Below are 16703 nucleotides of genomic sequence, written 5' to 3'. Positions count from 1 at the left end.
CATCGAACACTTTATACACAATCTAATAACACACATCTAACACTTTATACACAATCTAAAAACACACATCTAACACTTTATATGCAATCTAAAAACACACATCTAACACTTCATACATAATCTAAAAACTCACATCTAGCACTTTATATGCAATCTAAAAACACACATCTAACACTTCATACATAATCTAAAAACTCACATCTAGCACTTTATACACAACCTAAACACCTAGGTCCAACACTTTTATACACAATCTAAAAATGTACTAACACTTTCATGCACAACCTAAAAGCGGACATCTAATACTTTTCTCAACACAAATATACAACTCTTTTATAGACCTAAAGACTATTTTATATAACCAAAGCACATGCGTTAGCACTTCTATAGACAACCTAAACACATAAGTTTAACATTTCTATAGACAACTGAAACACATGCATCTAACTTCTTTACATAAGACCTAAATACACACATTAACACTTTTAAAGACAACCTAAACACACACATCTGACATTTTCAGACAAGCTAAACAGATACATGTAATGCTAATGCTCTCAGAAATTATCTAAGCATGTTTACAGATGAGGAGCCCCTCAACACAGAATAACGGCTTTATGCGTGATGCAATAAGCACGCGGACGCTGAGGGGCCGGAGCTACAGGTGCATCATGGGAGATGGAGTACGGAGGCGGACAGAGGTGGGAAAGGCAGCAGGCATTTGACATAAGACATGAGGATCCCAGCACTGCTGCTTCAGCTCATTATCTCATCACAACGGGCCGAGTGTGAAAGAGCGATATTTAATCGTAACTGGGGAATCTGTGGGCTGCTATTGCTCAATAAGTGAAATGGAGAAATGCGCAGAGTGGAGAGAGTGTGAGACTCCCCACCCCCCCCCCCCACGCTTGCTTCCCCCCTCCAGAGTCACTTGTTAATAGTGACAGAAGGCAGCGACTGGGACTGAAGGAGAACAGAGTTAGGCCAACCCCCCAAGGGGGCAGGAGCTGTTCTCCAATATAAAAATATTCCCCTTTATAAAACGTATCTCCAAATCCCACCACTCATCAGTGCATTCTCAGTACGCCCTCCTCCCCAAATACCTCCCAAATAGGTCTTATTTATTTAAAGATTTTTTTTTTTTTTTTTACCTACAAAGACAAAATAGGAAGGAAACATTGCCAGAGAAGAAAGACAAAGGCATCACAAAGTTTTCAGTGCATAAAAACATATTTCAGAATCTTTTTTTTTTAAGAAGGACGGTGGAAACCATGGTTCCTGTGCTCTTGTGAGAGCCCGTGAACACTCCAGGAATTGGTTCTACAGAATACCAGCTGAGCTGACTTTCAGACACCTGAAGTAGCAGTTCAGGTCACAAAAAAAAAGATGTGCCAGCGACACATTGATCACAACGCAGAAGCTTCACATGCATTTTTACATATATTACACAGCACTTAATGCGACAACCGCACATCTGCATAATATGTTTTAAACATTGAAATACGCTAAGTCTCAAACACATCCATGTGGTTTCCTAGAACTGGTGAAAGCACTTTGCTAACGCTTACAAATGAGGATGCATTTTCCATGGAATTTAAATTTGTATATATTTGGAAATTCCTGATGGAAAAATCAATAGTACCGCGCGATAATTCTCCCGCGAGGTCATCTATCCGAGCGTGATCCTGTGGAGCTGTTAGACTGCAGGCTTAGCAGAGCATCCACAGACGCTGGCCAAAGGGGAGGACCAGGAAGTGCACTCAGGCTCATTCAACTACATTTCCCAGGTTCCCCAGTACTTCATGGCGTATTCATTGGCACAACCCCCACATAAGACCTGAGCGTTCGTTACATTAGTCTTGTGCTCATAAGAACTGACTGGCCTAATCGTTAGTGACTGACAGGAGGGCCCAACTTCTCCAAAAACATTTTAGGTGCCTAATAAGGGTTCCTAATTATTCTACCGCAGGACCACACTGCATGAAGTTTATTTTCCACCTGAACCCACAAATCCCTGGATTCAACGAAGTATTGGCTTCACTGAACCAATTTGACCTCTCTCCTAATCTCTGGGATTGTTAGCCAGTTAAAGAGAGCTGGAAACCTCTCTGGACCTTTCAGAAACACCTCCATCCACCTCAGGCCAATACGTAAGACACCTAAAATACCAGTGCATAAAATGGCAGAAGTTCTCCCTTAGGATTACCATAAAATATCCACCGGAGCTGCATTTCAGTTTGAAAACAGGAGTGGTATGCTGGAGACTTTAGAGGCTCCAGTTTTATAACAGAAGGCCTTCGTAGTACATTACAGTACAGAATGTCCATCACTTAGGCCACATCATTTTATGAATTGTTAATATTTTATGCACCAAATTTAGTGCCCTCCAGACCAGCAGGGGGCAATGTGTGCGTGAGGGCAGGGTGGACTCACGGCTTTGGCGAAGACGCCCATGAGCTCGGGGAACTGGTGTGTGAGCATGGCCAGCATGGCGGTGAAGGAGCAGAGGCCCGCGGTGAAGAGAATGAAGAAGGGGAGCTCCTTTTTGGGGTACACCGACACCTCATGGAACGCTGGAGCAGGGGAGAAGAAAGCAGCACGCAGGAGTGAGGCGCCCCATCGTCTGAAACCCTTTCCCTGACAGTCATTCAGGTAATCCTCTGGTAACAGCACTGTGTGTCTGTCTGTTTCTCTGGTAACAGCACTGAGTGTGACTGACTGTTTCTCTGGTAACAGCACTGTGTGTGACTGACTGTTCCTCTGGTAACAGCACTGAGTGTGACTGACTGTTTCTTTGGTAACAGCACTGAGTGTGACTGTCTGTTTCTTTGGTAACAGCACTGAGTGTGACTGTCTGTTTCTCTGGTAACAGCACTGTGTGTGACTGTCTGTTTCTCTGGTAACAGCACTGAGTGTGACTGTCTGTTTCTTTGGTAACAGCACTGAGTGTGACTGTCTGTTTCTCTGGTAACAGCACTGAGTGTGACTGACTGTTTCTTTGGTAACAGCACTGTGTGTGACTGTCTGTTTCTCTGGTAACAGCACTGAGTGTGACTGTCTGTTTCTCTGGTAACAGCACTGTGTGTGACTGTCTGTTTCTCTGATAACAGCACTGAGTGTGACTGACTGTTTCTTTGGTAACAGCACTGTGTGTGACTGTCTGTTTTTTTGGTAACAGCACTGAGTGTGACTGACTTTTTCTCTGGTAACAGCACTGTGTGTGACTGTCTGTTTCTTTGGTAACAGCACTGTGTGTGACTGTCTGTTTCTTTGGTAACAGCACTGTTTGTGACTGTCTGTTTCTCTGGTAACAGCACTGAGTGTAACTGTTTCTCTGGTAACAGCACTGAGTGTAAATGTTTCTCTGGTAACAGCACTGAGTGTAACTGACTGTTTCTTGATTTAGGGGGATTGTGGGGACTTACAGGGCAGCAGCTCCCGGTCTGCTGTCTCTGTGCAGCCAGGATATGGGTAAAACAGGTGTCCCTTTTCTAAAGGGTACGGAATCATCCGGAAGGCTGGAGAAACACAAAGCCAAGACAAAAGAAAGAGCACCAACTGAGACACCAGCTCTGCCTTCTTGCACTTTTCACGAGCAAAAATGACAAAGACTGTCGACCTCATAACGCAAATTAGGTCATTATTTATTACATTAAACTGCCAGAAACAGAGCTAGCTTGCAAGTGCCGAACATCTATACATCATAAGTGTGAGGGCTATTGACCTGCGTACGCTTGGACAGCCAAACACAGCCATTGGGGTAGTACAGAGAACGTTTGACTGAGGTGTGCTGAGGTGTGAGCTGTAGCGGGAACAGGAAGTGGTGGGTGACGGGAACAGGAAGCTGTCGTACGTACTTCCCTCCCAGGTGCAGTGCAGCAGGTTGAGGGCCCCCTCCACCCTCTTCCAGTGCTGCAGGTGGAAGAAGGCGTAGGCCACCGCCTCGCTGTCCCCCCGCTTCAGGATGTGCTCCGGAGGCAGGATCAGGCTCTTCATTTCTAATAAATACTGCAGGGAAAGGAAGAGGTGTGCGCATTAACACACATACCAGACAGAAAGCTGCTTTTTTCCTTGTCACCTCAAGGTCCACCGCCTCGCCCCCAACGCTCCTCACTCCTGACCCACAGTTTGGGAACCCCCCTGGGCTAAAGCCCGGAGAAGATGAGTCGCCAAACGCAGCGGTGATGTTGAGTCACGGTGACTGGCTGCCCGGGCCCCTCACTAGTGGTGTGACCTTACCATAGAGGTAAAACAGCAGAATCACCAGCCATTTCAGACCTGTCTCCTCAGTCTGCATGCTGCACCACTTCCTCTCCCCACCCCCCCAGCAATTATGGAATTATTTTAGCTTTTAGACCAGTCATACCATGGCTCATGGCTTCATATGGACACTACATGAGCCTGATTTGTATTACAGTTCTAGGTTAGCTTAAGCTAATTTACGCTTACTCTTCTATTGAGGTTGCACTTGCTCTTGCTGGTCAGGTGATGTTATTAGCCAGGTCAGGCACTGATGCTCACACAAATGAATGTGCTAATTTTCTCTTTCATCGCAAGTTGCTGGTTAAAAAGCATCAGCTAAACAAATGTAATGCAATGTGATGTAATGCAATGTAATGTGATGTAATGTAATGTAATGCAATGTAATGTGATGTAATGTAATGGTAAGACCACCTCAAAGTACTTTCTAAAGCACTGTACATTTGGCACTCACACACCCTTGAAGTTGAAGCGCGTTTCACAAACAATTGTCACAATACGCTTCACAGACAACCCTGGCCTAAACCCCCACAGGAGCAAGCCTAAAGCAACAGTGGCAAGGAAAAACTCCCTGTGGCAAATGGGAAGAAACCTCGGAAGGACCCAGACTCAAGGGGGGAGCCCATCCTCCTCTGGTCGGCTCAGGGTGTAGCTTTGTGACCAGCATGGTCAGTCAGTCAATGTTCACGCTGATCAAAACAGCGACAGCTAAGAGACACAGAGCGGCAGATCAGACGAATAAATAAATAAATATGGCTGCATTAGAGCTCAGTGTGAGGGAAGATGGGATATACCGGCTCAGCTTGGCCCAGCCCGGCCTCCTGTGTGCGAAGGGTGATCCCCCCACCCCCCCCCACCCCAGCGTCTGCAGCCGGGGCGGGGCCGTTCGCAGGCGAGCCGGTTCACACGACCGTGAGTCTCAGACTGACACTTTCGGAGGGTTACAGGCTTCCTAATCTCCTCTAATCCCCCCCCGGTCCCCGCTTCCAGAGCCGACGGGGGCATCCAGAGGGGCCCGCGCCGGGGGGGGACGGGGGGTACTGCTCCGCTCCCCCAGCCTGCCTGCCGGCTCGGGACCCGGGTGAGCTCGCTCAGGTCCGGGGAACGGCGGGCGCGAAGGAGCACTGCGGCGGCCACGTTTTTGTGTCACACAAGCCGCGCTCCGTACATTTCCGACCCGAGCCGCGGTCCGTTAGCGGACGAGCAGGTGCTCGGTACGTCCAGCCCCGCCAGCTCTGACTACTACAAACTGTCTGCTCTGAATTACCCGGGAACAGACGCAACTTTTTAAAGGTGACTTCCTGATTTCATGAATAAATGAAAATTAAATATTATTTGACCAAAAAAAGTCAGAGAATTTCCGGACATCAAGGATATGGCCTTTCAGTGTCCAGCAGCAGACTGCACGCTCTCAGTGCCTACAAGGCCTGAGAGGAAAAATGAAAGCAGAGGCAGAAAGAGCCCGGGGGTGCGTGGGGCGCCCTTTATGACATCACTAATCCGCGGCTGCCGCAGCAGGGAGGCCGGTGTGGGTCCACTTAGTGCACCAGCAGTTAAGAGGCCCAGCCCGAGTCCTTAAAGCGGTTAGGTTACCTTCACCCAGAGAGAGCTTTATTAGAACAGACAGGGTCACAGACCGGGCAGGCGGGGTTTACAGGGTCACAGACTGAGGAGGCGGGGTTTACAGGTTCACAGACCAGGGGAGGCGGGGTTTACAGGGTCACAGACTGGGGAGACGGGGTTTACAGGGTCACAGACCAGGGGAGGCGGGGTTTACAGGGTCACAGACCGGGGAGGCGGGGTTTACAGGGTCACAGACCGGGGAGGCGGGGTTTACAGGGTCACAGACCGGGGAGGCGGGGTTTACAGGGTCACAGATGAAAAATGAGATGAACTGAAACTGAGTTTCCTTTGTTTAAAACAAACAAACAAAAAAACAGTCTGGATGAACAGAGAACACTCCATTTAGGAAAATTAAGAAAATTTGGATTTTTGGATGACAAGATGGCCTTAGATCGTTTACCGGAGAAATTCTGCTCAGATCTTTTTCAGTGTCTGATGACAGCTAAGGCAGATTCAATAGAGATTTGAAAAAGATTCAGTATGTAAAATCCAAAGTCCAATGTAATGTTCTCTCTGGTTAAAAACTTTTGTTGCACTTTTGTGTGCAAGCACATGCATGTTTTATTCTACGGGAGCTTGTGTGTGTGTTTGAGCGAGCGTACTCGCATGCGTGTACGCACCTCCAGGAGGACAACACCCTTAAAGTTAAACATGGCATGAAATATCAATCTGGGAGCCGTCGCGATATGGCTTCCTGACAGAGCCGTCGCGATATAGCTTCCTGACAGAGCCGTCGCGATATAGCTTCCTGACAGAGGCATCGCGATATAGCTTCCTGACAGAGCTGTCGCGATATAGCTTCCTGACAGAGCCGTCGCGATATAGCTTCCTGACAGAGCCGTCGCGATATAGCTTCCTGACAGAGGCGTCGCGATATAGCTTCCTGACAGAGCCGTCGCGATATAGCTTCCTCACAGAGCCGTCGCGATATAGCTTCCTGACAGAGCCGTCACGATATAGCTTCCTGACAGAGCCGTCGCGATATAGCTTCCTGACAGAGCCGTTGCGATATGGCTTCCTGACAGAGCCGTCGCAATATAGCTTCCTGACAGAGCTGTCGCGATATAGCTTCTTGACAGAGCCGTCGCGATATAGCTTCCTGACAGAACCGTGACGATAGTCACAGGCCCTGGTAGTCACAGGCCTGTTTACTTGGCTAAAAATGTCCTCTTTCATCAAAGCAGCAGCAAGCCGCACGAGTATGTTTTTATTGTCGTCGTAATTCTGTGAAAATCCAAATAAAGTTTGGATCAGTGGGCGTTCTGTGTGTCAAAAACCTTAAACTAAGAGCATAACATAATCCCTGCAAAGTGGCTAATAAACTTAGGAACACTTTGCCAAACAAAAAGTCACCCTGCGACCTCCGCGGGAATTCTTGCAGATTCTGTCAGATCACTGCTGCCACTGACAGCCCAAAGAGACAGTTTCCTGATATACAGTGTGTTTTAGTGCCTCAAATGACACCAGAGGGCAGCGGCGGCCATTCCGGGGCAGCCGAGCGGCCGAGGCCATGGGAACCACTCTGAGAGAGGGAAAAGCGTTTGTTTGGACAGTTCACCGTTAAAAGAGACCGGCTTATTTTCCACAACAAGGGGTGTAGGTAAGAGCGGCTGAGGGGGGCGAGCCGGCGTGTTTGTCTTAGCAATAAACAGCTCATAGTGCGGCGGCCTCTGTGTATGAGTCAGCCATGGGGCGGGGGGGTGAGGAGGAGAGCCGCTGAGTATTATGGGATGCCCGGCAGCCGCGGAGAAAACACGCAGAGGGGGACGGGAGCCAAGCGTCTGACGGAGATCAAAGCACACTCCCCCCCCCCCCCCCCGCAGGCTGTACGATGGGGGGGTTACGCGTTCGGGGGAAGCGGCGCCGTGCGATGGCCCCGCCCCCGCGGGGGGGAATCGGACGCGTCGGCCCCGCCCTAATCCCCGTGGGAAGGGCCGAGGAGGGGATTTAGCTGCCCATTCAGGCGTCCGGCGGCGAAAACAGGCCCGCCGACCCGCTCTCTGACCCGCGGGGCGCTGGCGGGAGCCCGTCAGCCCAAACTGGGAAAGGCGCGGCGGAACCAAGACCGCGAATCAGCAGCGCGACTCCGGAGGACAGGTCGGCTCGCAGATCTGCAGAGAGACGTCCGCCGCGCCCGGAGAGATGCTCGGGGCGGGGCGGGGCGGGGTCGGGATTTACAAACACCGCCCAGACTCTGGACCTGGACGCTAGGCGCGATTTCCACGGAAACGGGCCAATCTAGGCTGTCTCCCTGGGATAGACAGAAGTGAGAGAGTGAGAGTGAGAGAGAGAAAGAGGGAGAATGATGGGAGAGAGTGAGAGAGAGATTGGGGGGGGGCAGTACAGACAGCACAGAGAGCTCAGTACTGAGGGGGGGCAGTACAGACAGCACAGAGAGCTCAGTACTGAGGGGGGGCAGTACAGACAGCACAGAGAGCTCAGTACTGAGGGGGTAGTACAGACAGCACAGAGAGCTCAGTACTGGGGGGGGGGGGCAGTACAGACAGCACAGAGATCTCAGTACTGGGGGGGGGGCAGTACAGACAGCACAGAGATCTCAGTACTGGGGGGGCAGTACAGACAGCACAGAGAGCTCAGTACTGAGGGGGGGCAGTACAGACAGCACAGAGAGCTCAGTACTGAGGGGGGGCAGTACAGACAGCACAGAGAGCTCAGTACTGAGGGGAGGGGGTAGTACAGACAGCACAGAGAGCTCAGCACTGAGGGGAGGGGGTAGTACAGACAGCACAGAGAGCTCAGCACTGAGGGGAGGGGGCAGTACAGACAGCACAGAGAGCTCAGTACTGAGGGGAGGGGGCAGTACAGACAGCACAGAGAGCTCAGTACTGAGGGGAGGGGGCAGTACAGACACCACAGAGAGCTCAGTACTGAGGGGAGGGGGCAGTACAGACAGCACAGAGAGCTCAGTACTGAGGAGGGGCAGTACAGACAGCACAGAGAGCTCAGTACTGGGGGGGGCAGTACAGACAGCACAGAGAGCTCAGTACTGAGGGGGGGCAGTACAGACACCACAGAGAGCTCAGTACTGAGGGGGGGGCAGTACAGACACCACAGAGAGCTCAGTACTGAGGAGGGGCAGTACAGACAGCACAGAGAGCTCAGTACTGGGGGGGGCAGTACAGACACCACAGAGAGCTCAGTACTGGGAGGGGGCAGTACAGACAGCACAGAGAGCTCAGTACTGAGGGGGGGGCAGTACAGACACCACAGAGAGCTCAGTACTGGGAGGGGGCAGTACAGACAGCACAGAGAGCTCAGTACTGAGGGGAGGGGGCAGTACAGACAGCACAGAGAGCTCAGTACTGAGGGTGGGCAGTACAGACAGCACAGAGAGCTCAGTACTGAGGGTGGGCAGTACAGACAGCACAGAGAGCTCAGTACTGAGGGGGGGCAGTACAGACAGCACAGAGAGCTCAGTACTGGGAGGGGGCAGTACAGACAGCACAGAGAGCTCAGTACTGAGGGGAGGGGGCAGTACAGACACCACAGAGAGCTCAGTACTGAAGGGGGCAGTACAGACAGCACAGAGAGCTCAGTACTGAGGGGAGGGGGCAGTACAGACAGCACAGAGAGCTCAGTACTGAAGGGGGGCAGTACAGACAGCACAGAGAGCTCAGTACTGAGGGGAGGGGGCAGTACAGACAGCACAGAGAGCTCAGTACTGGGGGGCGGCAGTACAGACAGCACAGAGAGCTCAGTACTGGGGGGGCAGTACAGACAGCACAGAGAGCTCAGTACTGAGGGGAGGGGGCAGTACAGACAGCACAGAGAGCTCAGTACTGAGGGGAGGGGGCAGTACAGACAGCACAGAGAGCTCAGTACTGAGGGGGGGCAGTACAGACAGCACAGAGAGCTCGGTACTGAGGGGGGGGGGCAGTACAGACAGCACAGAGAGCTCAGTACTGAGGGGAGGGGGCAGTACAGACAGCACAGAGAGCTCAGTACTGAGGGGGGGGGCAGTACAGACAGCACAGAGAGCTCAGTACTGAGGAGGGGCAGTACAGACAGCACAGAGAGCTCAGTACTGAGGGGAGGGGGCAGTACAGACAGCACAGAGAGCTCAGTACTGAGGGGGGCAGTACAGACAGCACAGAGAGCTCAGTACTGGGGGGGGGGCAGTACAGACAGCACAGAGAGCTCAGTGCTGAGGGGAGGGGGGGGGGGGGGGGGAAGTACTGCGGCAGAAATAATCTAAACTAATATCAAACAATATCATCCCCCTCCCAAAAAAATAACATTTAACATCATCTAAAAAAGGACAAAAATCGAAATAATCCAAATAAATTCATCACAACAAAGACTATTATTATTAGTTACACAACAGTAGCCCTTTCCCTTTCCCTCTGTACGCATACAATGTCACATCTTTCTGTGTCTTTAAGCCTTCACTTCCACCGTCAGTGGTATTTGCTGAGGAGCCCTGCTTTCCTAAAGCAAGAGCGACACCTGCTGGCGGACCGAAGTAGGACAGGCTAGTAGGGTGAAAAAGGCAGTAAGGGACATTCGGGCCCTTTCAACCTCTGGGGGAGGGGTGTCCAACCTTATCCAAAAAGGGCCGGTGTGGGTGCAGGTTTTTGTTTTAGCCCAGCCTTAGCACACCTTATTCAACTTCACTGAAGACCATGATTAGCTCATTAGCCGAATTGCGTGTTGTAGTGCTGAGTTAAAACAAAAGCCTGCACCCACACCAGCTCATTTTGCTCTGGGAGACCCTGAGGGACCCCTGTGCGTCCTGGTTAATCATCCCAACCTCACCTGTAATCTCCGAATTATAACAAACTGTTAATTACTACTAATTAGGAACTTAGTTTTTATGAAAGGTCTCACCCTACCAAAGCCACATATGCATGCCATGAAAAATAAAGGTCCCATATTTAAATGTGTTCCCACATGAATCAGTCAGATCCACCAATGTTTCACTACCCGTAACATGTCACATGGATTAGAACAGAGCTTTTAAACGATTCATTTAAAGGACGACAGATGAAATCAGGAACTGAAGGTATGGATGCCTGATCACTGAAACTAAACCAATGAGCCAAACCCGCATTGTGTGAAGATGAGTTCACATTTTAAAAAACGATGACAGAACTTAAAACACGTGCTTTTAACAGCCCTAACGGAGTAAGAGGCGGTATGTGGAGACAGGCTTACAGGACTGAGGACCCCTCAGTGAGCAGACGCTCCTACGCTGAGCGATCTGGGATTAAACGCGCTCAACAAGGCCAGGACAGGCGAGGGGGATGTGAGGCTTGTTCTGAGGGCAGAAAGTTCTGCTGCTTTTGCAGCGTCCTGTCCACAGAACAGAGAGACAAGCAGGGTTCCTAAGGAGGTGTTTTGTGGGGGGGGCACCATTAGACCGGTGGTGGGGTAGCGGACTAAAACGAGTTAAAGCAGGTAATTTAAGTGTGTGTGAAGGTCGCTCTCTCGAACCCGACACGCAGACGGATCTACAGCTCAGTCCCGCTTCCGTGTTTCAACACCGGCACAGCATCCTGGTGCAGTAGCCAGAGACACTGACCTGTGGCAGGTGTGGGTTGAACTCCACCGCTCTGTGGATACACACTGACCTTTGGCACGTGCGGGTTGAACTCCACCGCTGTGGCTACACACTGACCTTTGGCACATGCGGGTTGAACTCCACCGCTGTGGCTACACACTGACCTGTGGCACATGTGTGTTGAACTCCACCGCTCTGTGGATACACACTGACCTTTGGCACGTGCGGATTGAACTCCACCGCTGTGGCTACACACTGACCTTTGGCACATGCGGGTTGAACTCCACCGCTCTGTGGATACACACTGACCTTTGGCACATGCGGGTTGAACTCCACCGCTGTGGCTACACACTGACCTTTGGCACATGCGGGTTGAACTCCACCGCTCTGTGGATACACACTGACCTTTGGCACATGCGGGTTGAACTCTGGCTCTGTGGATACACACTGACCTTTGGCACGTGCGGGTTGAACTCCACCGCTGTGGCTACACACTGACCTTTGGCACATGCGGGTTGAACTCCACCGCTGTGGCTACACACTGACCTGTGGCACATGTGTGTTGAACTCCACCGCTCTGTGGATACACACTGACCTTTGGCACGTGCGGATTGAACTCCACCGCTGTGGCTACACACTGACCTTTGGCACATGCGGGTTGAACTCCACCGCTCTGTGGATACACACTGACCTTTGGCACATGCGGGTTGAACTCCACCGCTGTGGCTACACACTGACCTTTGGCACATGCGGGTTGAACTCCACCGCTCTGTGGATACACACTGACCTTTGGCACATGCGGGTTGAACTCTGGCTCTGTGGATACACACTGACCTTTGGCACATGCGGGTTGAACTCCACCGCTCTGTGGATACACACTGACCTTTGGCACATGCGGGTTGAACTCCACCGCTCTGTGGATACACACTGACCTTTGGCACATGCGGGTTGAACTCCACCACTGTGGATACACACTGACCTTTGGCACATGCGGGTTGAACTCCACCGCTCTGTGGCTACACACTGACCTTTGGCACATGTGGGTTGAACTCCACCACTCTGTGGCTACACACTGACCTTTGGCACATGCGGGTTGAACTCCACCGCTGTGGCTACACACTGACCTTTGGCACATGCGGGTTGAACTCCACCGCTGTGGCTACACACTGACCTTTGGCACATGCGGGTTGAACTCCACCGCTCTGTGGATACACACTGACCTTTGGCACATGCGGGTTGAACTCCACCGCTCTGTGGATACACACTGACCTTTGGCACATGCGGGTTGAACTCCACCGCTCTGTGGATACACACTGACCTTTGGCACATGCGGGTTGAACTCCACCGCTCTGTGGATACACACTGACCTTTGGCACATGCGGGTTGAACTCCACCGCTCTGTGGATACACACTGACCTTTGGCACATGCGGGTTGAACTCTGGCTCTGTGGATACACACTGACCTTTGGCACATGCGGGTTGAACTCCACCGCTCTGTGGATACACACTGACCTTTGGCACATGCGGGTTGAACTCCACCGCTCTGTGGATACACACTGACCTTTGGCACATGCGGGTTGAACTCCACCGCTCTGTGGATACACACTGACCTTTGGCACATGCGGGTTGAACTCCACCGCTCTGTGGATACACACTGACCTTTGGCACATGCGGGTTGAACTCCACCACTGTGGATACACACTGACCTTTGGCACATGCGGGTTGAACTCCACCGCTGTGGATACACACTGACCTTTGGCATGTGCGGGTTGAACTCCACCGCTGTGGATACACACTGACCTTTGGCACGTGTGGGTTGAACTCCACCGCTGTGGATACACACTGACCTTTGGCACATGCGGGTTGAACTCCACCGCTGTGGATACACACTGACCTTAGGCACATGCGGGTTGAACTCCACCGCTGTGGCTACACACTGACCTTTGGCACATGCGGGTTGAACTCTGGCTCTGTGGCTACACACTGACCTTTGGCACATGCGGGTTGAACTCCACCGCTCTATGGTTACACACTGACCTTTGGCACATGCGGGTTGAACTCCACCGCTCTGTGGATGGCCTCCACCGCGTTCATCTCCGCCGTGCTCAGGCCTCGTCTCGACGCCGCTTCCGGCGAGAACCTGGCGCAGGGTCGCACAGTGAACCGTTAGGGGAGGTTGCGGGTTTCAGTCCCAGCCAGTGCAAACAACTTTATCCTTGGGCAGAGTTATTCAACCTGAACTTCATCAGCAAGTACACAGCTGAATAAGGGCATCATGTATTTTAAAATGTAAGCTGTGTATGTGTTTGTCACTAGATGAAAGCATCCGTAAAGTGTAAATGTGACCAATGCTCTGCAAAGTTCTATACTTAGGCAACTTCTACAAAGGGTAAGACTAGCTGAGTATATCCCAGAGCACTCAAAATGTACCTGCAGAGCTGTAACCTCATTTAACAGCCAAGAGTCTGAAGAAGACCCCTGTTGGATCCGTCTGGACTGTTTGTCCCTGTTCTGTTCTATTTACACACTACTGCATTTTGAGTACTCTGGTCTCAGACTTTGGAGAAGATGTCAGAATCAGCCTTCAGGTTGTGATGGCGGGGGGGGGGGGCACTTACTTGTCTGATACAGCTCGTGCTTTCAGCAGGGCCGATGTGTAGCATATCGTGGCAGACTTCGGCAGGCTTATATCTGGAACGGCAGGAGGGACAAGCCCAAAATAAGCACGCTCCAGTCCGGAAGCAAGGCGCCGTCACAGTCAAAAGAGGCGCAGTCCAGGCACGCCGAGCCCGGCCGGCGGCTGGTCTTACCGTCATATTTGGCCAGCACCGCCTGCACGTCCGCGTACGCCTGCATCTCTAAGAGGGCCTCCAGCAGGTTTTCGTGAATATTTAACATTCCCAGGAGCGGGAATTCCTTCATTAACTGGGAGGAGGAGCGGAGAGGAGAGAAGACGTCACAGAACCATAACTGCTGTCTGTTCAGCAGGGTAAATCACACCGCACACCAAACCAAAGACCTTCTGAGCATTTTTCAAACATTCAGTGACATATTTCACTGGATTTGCGCTGTGGCCAATAGATTTTTTTGAAAACTGTGGCCACAGTTTTTTTCTGTAAGGGCAACAGAGGTACTTCAGTTCTGCTGGGGGTAATAGAGGTACTTTATTTCTGCTGGGGGCAATAGAGGTACTTAATTTCTGCTTGGGGCAATAGATGTTATTAAAAAGGATTTTATAAATGAGTTTAACATTTTAATTGCTTCTTTAAATTTAACTTACTATAACACTATTAAAAAGGATGACACCAGCCACTGTTTGCTGCATTGCACTGTTGCAGTACAATTTATTACAACCAAAGTGACATTTCGGCCATTTTGGCTCTTCATCAGACTTGTTGTAGAGCCACAATGGCTGAAATGTCACTTGTATTTTGTACTAATAAATCAAATCATTCTACTGCTCTGTTCAGCAACTGCCTGAGATGTAGCGTGGACGTGTTCGTTCTTCTCCGTGGCAACAGAAGGTGTTTCCTGGCTCAAACCTGCAGCGCTCGGGGTCCAGCGTCTGCTAGCCAGCTCGCGGTCAGAGGGTCTGGGTGTGAAAGCCACTCACGTCTCTCATCATCTTCACGGCCTCTTTGACCCGCCCCAGCTTGCGAGCGCACATGGCTAATCTGCGCTTGATGTACACCAGCACGTTGGTGTCCTTGCCGGCTGTGGAGGAAAAGAGAGCGTTCAGCCTGCCGTTTCTACGGATACAAAACAACGGGATTCCACAAAATGGCGTCCAAAACAAACTTACCTGTGAAGAACCACCAGATTTTTTGAATCAAAGAATCATTTTTAGGATACAATTAAAACTACAAGCATACAATTTCCCTACTTTCTATAGTCATATTACTAGGCTGATTGTTAATACTGATTAATGGCTGATTACCTGACAAAAAATCCAGTGCAGTATACAGCCTTTTCAGAGAGCTGTCACAGTGTCTGTGGCTGTATTAGCAGTTCTGATCTAAATACATGATGTCTTATAAAGATTAAAGCCAATCTCTCATTGCCAAAAGCCCACATTTTACTCCTCTCCCCACTCCCCTAACCGCCACCTGCTTAACGTTCCTCAGGGCCTGGTAGCCCCGCCTCCCAGCTCCTCCCTTACCGCTCCTCAGAGCCTGTTAGCCCCGCCCCCCCTTACCGCTCCTCAGAGCCTGTTAGCCCCGCCCCCCCCTTACCGCTCCTCAGAGCCTGTTAGCCCCGCCCCCCCTTACCACTCCTCAGAGCCTGTTAGCCCCGCCCCCCCTTACCGCTCCTCAGAGCCTGTTAGCCCCGCCCCCCCTTACTGCTCCTCAGAGCCTGTTAGCCCCGCCCCCCCTTACCGCTCCTCAGAGCCTGTTAGCCCCGCCCCCCCTTACCACTCCTCAGAGCCTGTCTGAAGAGCCTCTCGGCCTCTGTGATGGTGGTGGCCTCCTCCTCGGCCAGGAGAACGTACGCTGTGGCACACCTGCGGGACAGCGGTGGGGGGGAGGGGTTCAGTGCTTACTGTGCGAATGATGCAGAGGTTGCGTGTTCAAATCCCAGCCATGCTGCTGTACCCTTGAGAACATTACTCAACCTTACGCACAACGCAATTAAAGAACCTGATGAAGTGAGAATGTGTGTGTGTGCATGCGTGCGTGCGTGCGTGTGTGCGTGCGTGTGTGTGAGTGTGCGTGTGTGTGTGTGTGTGTGTGCGTGTGTGTTCTGTTACACTCACTCATTGTTCAGCTCAATGGCCTGATACGCAGCTTTGATCCGCGCCTGTGGGTTCCTCTCCCTCCACGCCTTCTGCATCACTGAGAGAGAGAGAGAGAGCGCGAGAGAGAGAGAGAGAGGGGGGGAGAGAGAGAGAGAGAGAGAGAGAGAGAGAGAGAGTGCGAGAGAGAGAGAGAGAGAGAGAGAGAGAGTGCGAGAGAGAGAGAGAGAGCGAGAGAGTGAGAGAGCGAGAGAGAGAGAGAGAGCGAGAGAGTGAGAGAGCGAGAGAGAGAGAGAACAGGGGAGAGAGAGAGAGAGAGAGAGAAAAGGGGAGAGAGAGAGAGAGAATTAGAATTTTTTGAAATTCAATCGAGAGAGAGAGAGAGAAAGACAGAGCTGCTTCACACGTCTCTCAGTGGTGTATCATAACAGTCTACAAACCCTTAACAAGCACGACAACCATCTACCTCCCTTCTTGTGGTCTGATTAAATGGCAATCGAAAGACTAACAGAAATGACTGTCACAATTATCTGAATGATTGCTTGAGTCATCTTGAAATACAGGCTC

General features: G+C 51.2%; 1 protein-coding gene across 1 annotated transcript in view; it reads right to left on the bottom strand.

Annotated features, from left to right (window-relative positions):
• st7l (suppression of tumorigenicity 7 like) overlaps positions 1-16703 on the bottom strand; it is a 31699-nt gene that overhangs the window by 9831 nt on the left and 5165 nt on the right. Inside the window, exons 6-14 of the mRNA XM_035382087.1 lie at positions 16158-16236; positions 15817-15905; positions 15018-15118; positions 14215-14329; positions 14023-14095; positions 13442-13544; positions 3858-4008; positions 3426-3518; positions 2434-2573 (exon numbers count right to left, since the gene is read on the bottom strand). Of these exons, the coding sequence (XP_035237978.1) occupies positions 2434-2573; positions 3426-3518; positions 3858-4008; positions 13442-13544; positions 14023-14095; positions 14215-14329; positions 15018-15118; positions 15817-15905; positions 16158-16236 (944 nt within the window). The remainder of the gene's footprint in view (positions 1-2433; positions 2574-3425; positions 3519-3857; positions 4009-13441; positions 13545-14022; positions 14096-14214; positions 14330-15017; positions 15119-15816; positions 15906-16157; positions 16237-16703) is intronic.

The sequence above is a fragment of the Anguilla anguilla genome, chromosome 11 (genome assembly GCF_013347855.1).
Source record: "Anguilla anguilla isolate fAngAng1 chromosome 11, fAngAng1.pri, whole genome shotgun sequence".
Taxonomy (NCBI): Eukaryota; Metazoa; Chordata; class Actinopteri; order Anguilliformes; family Anguillidae; genus Anguilla; species Anguilla anguilla.
This window is presented reverse-complemented; position numbering and strand designations above follow the sequence as displayed.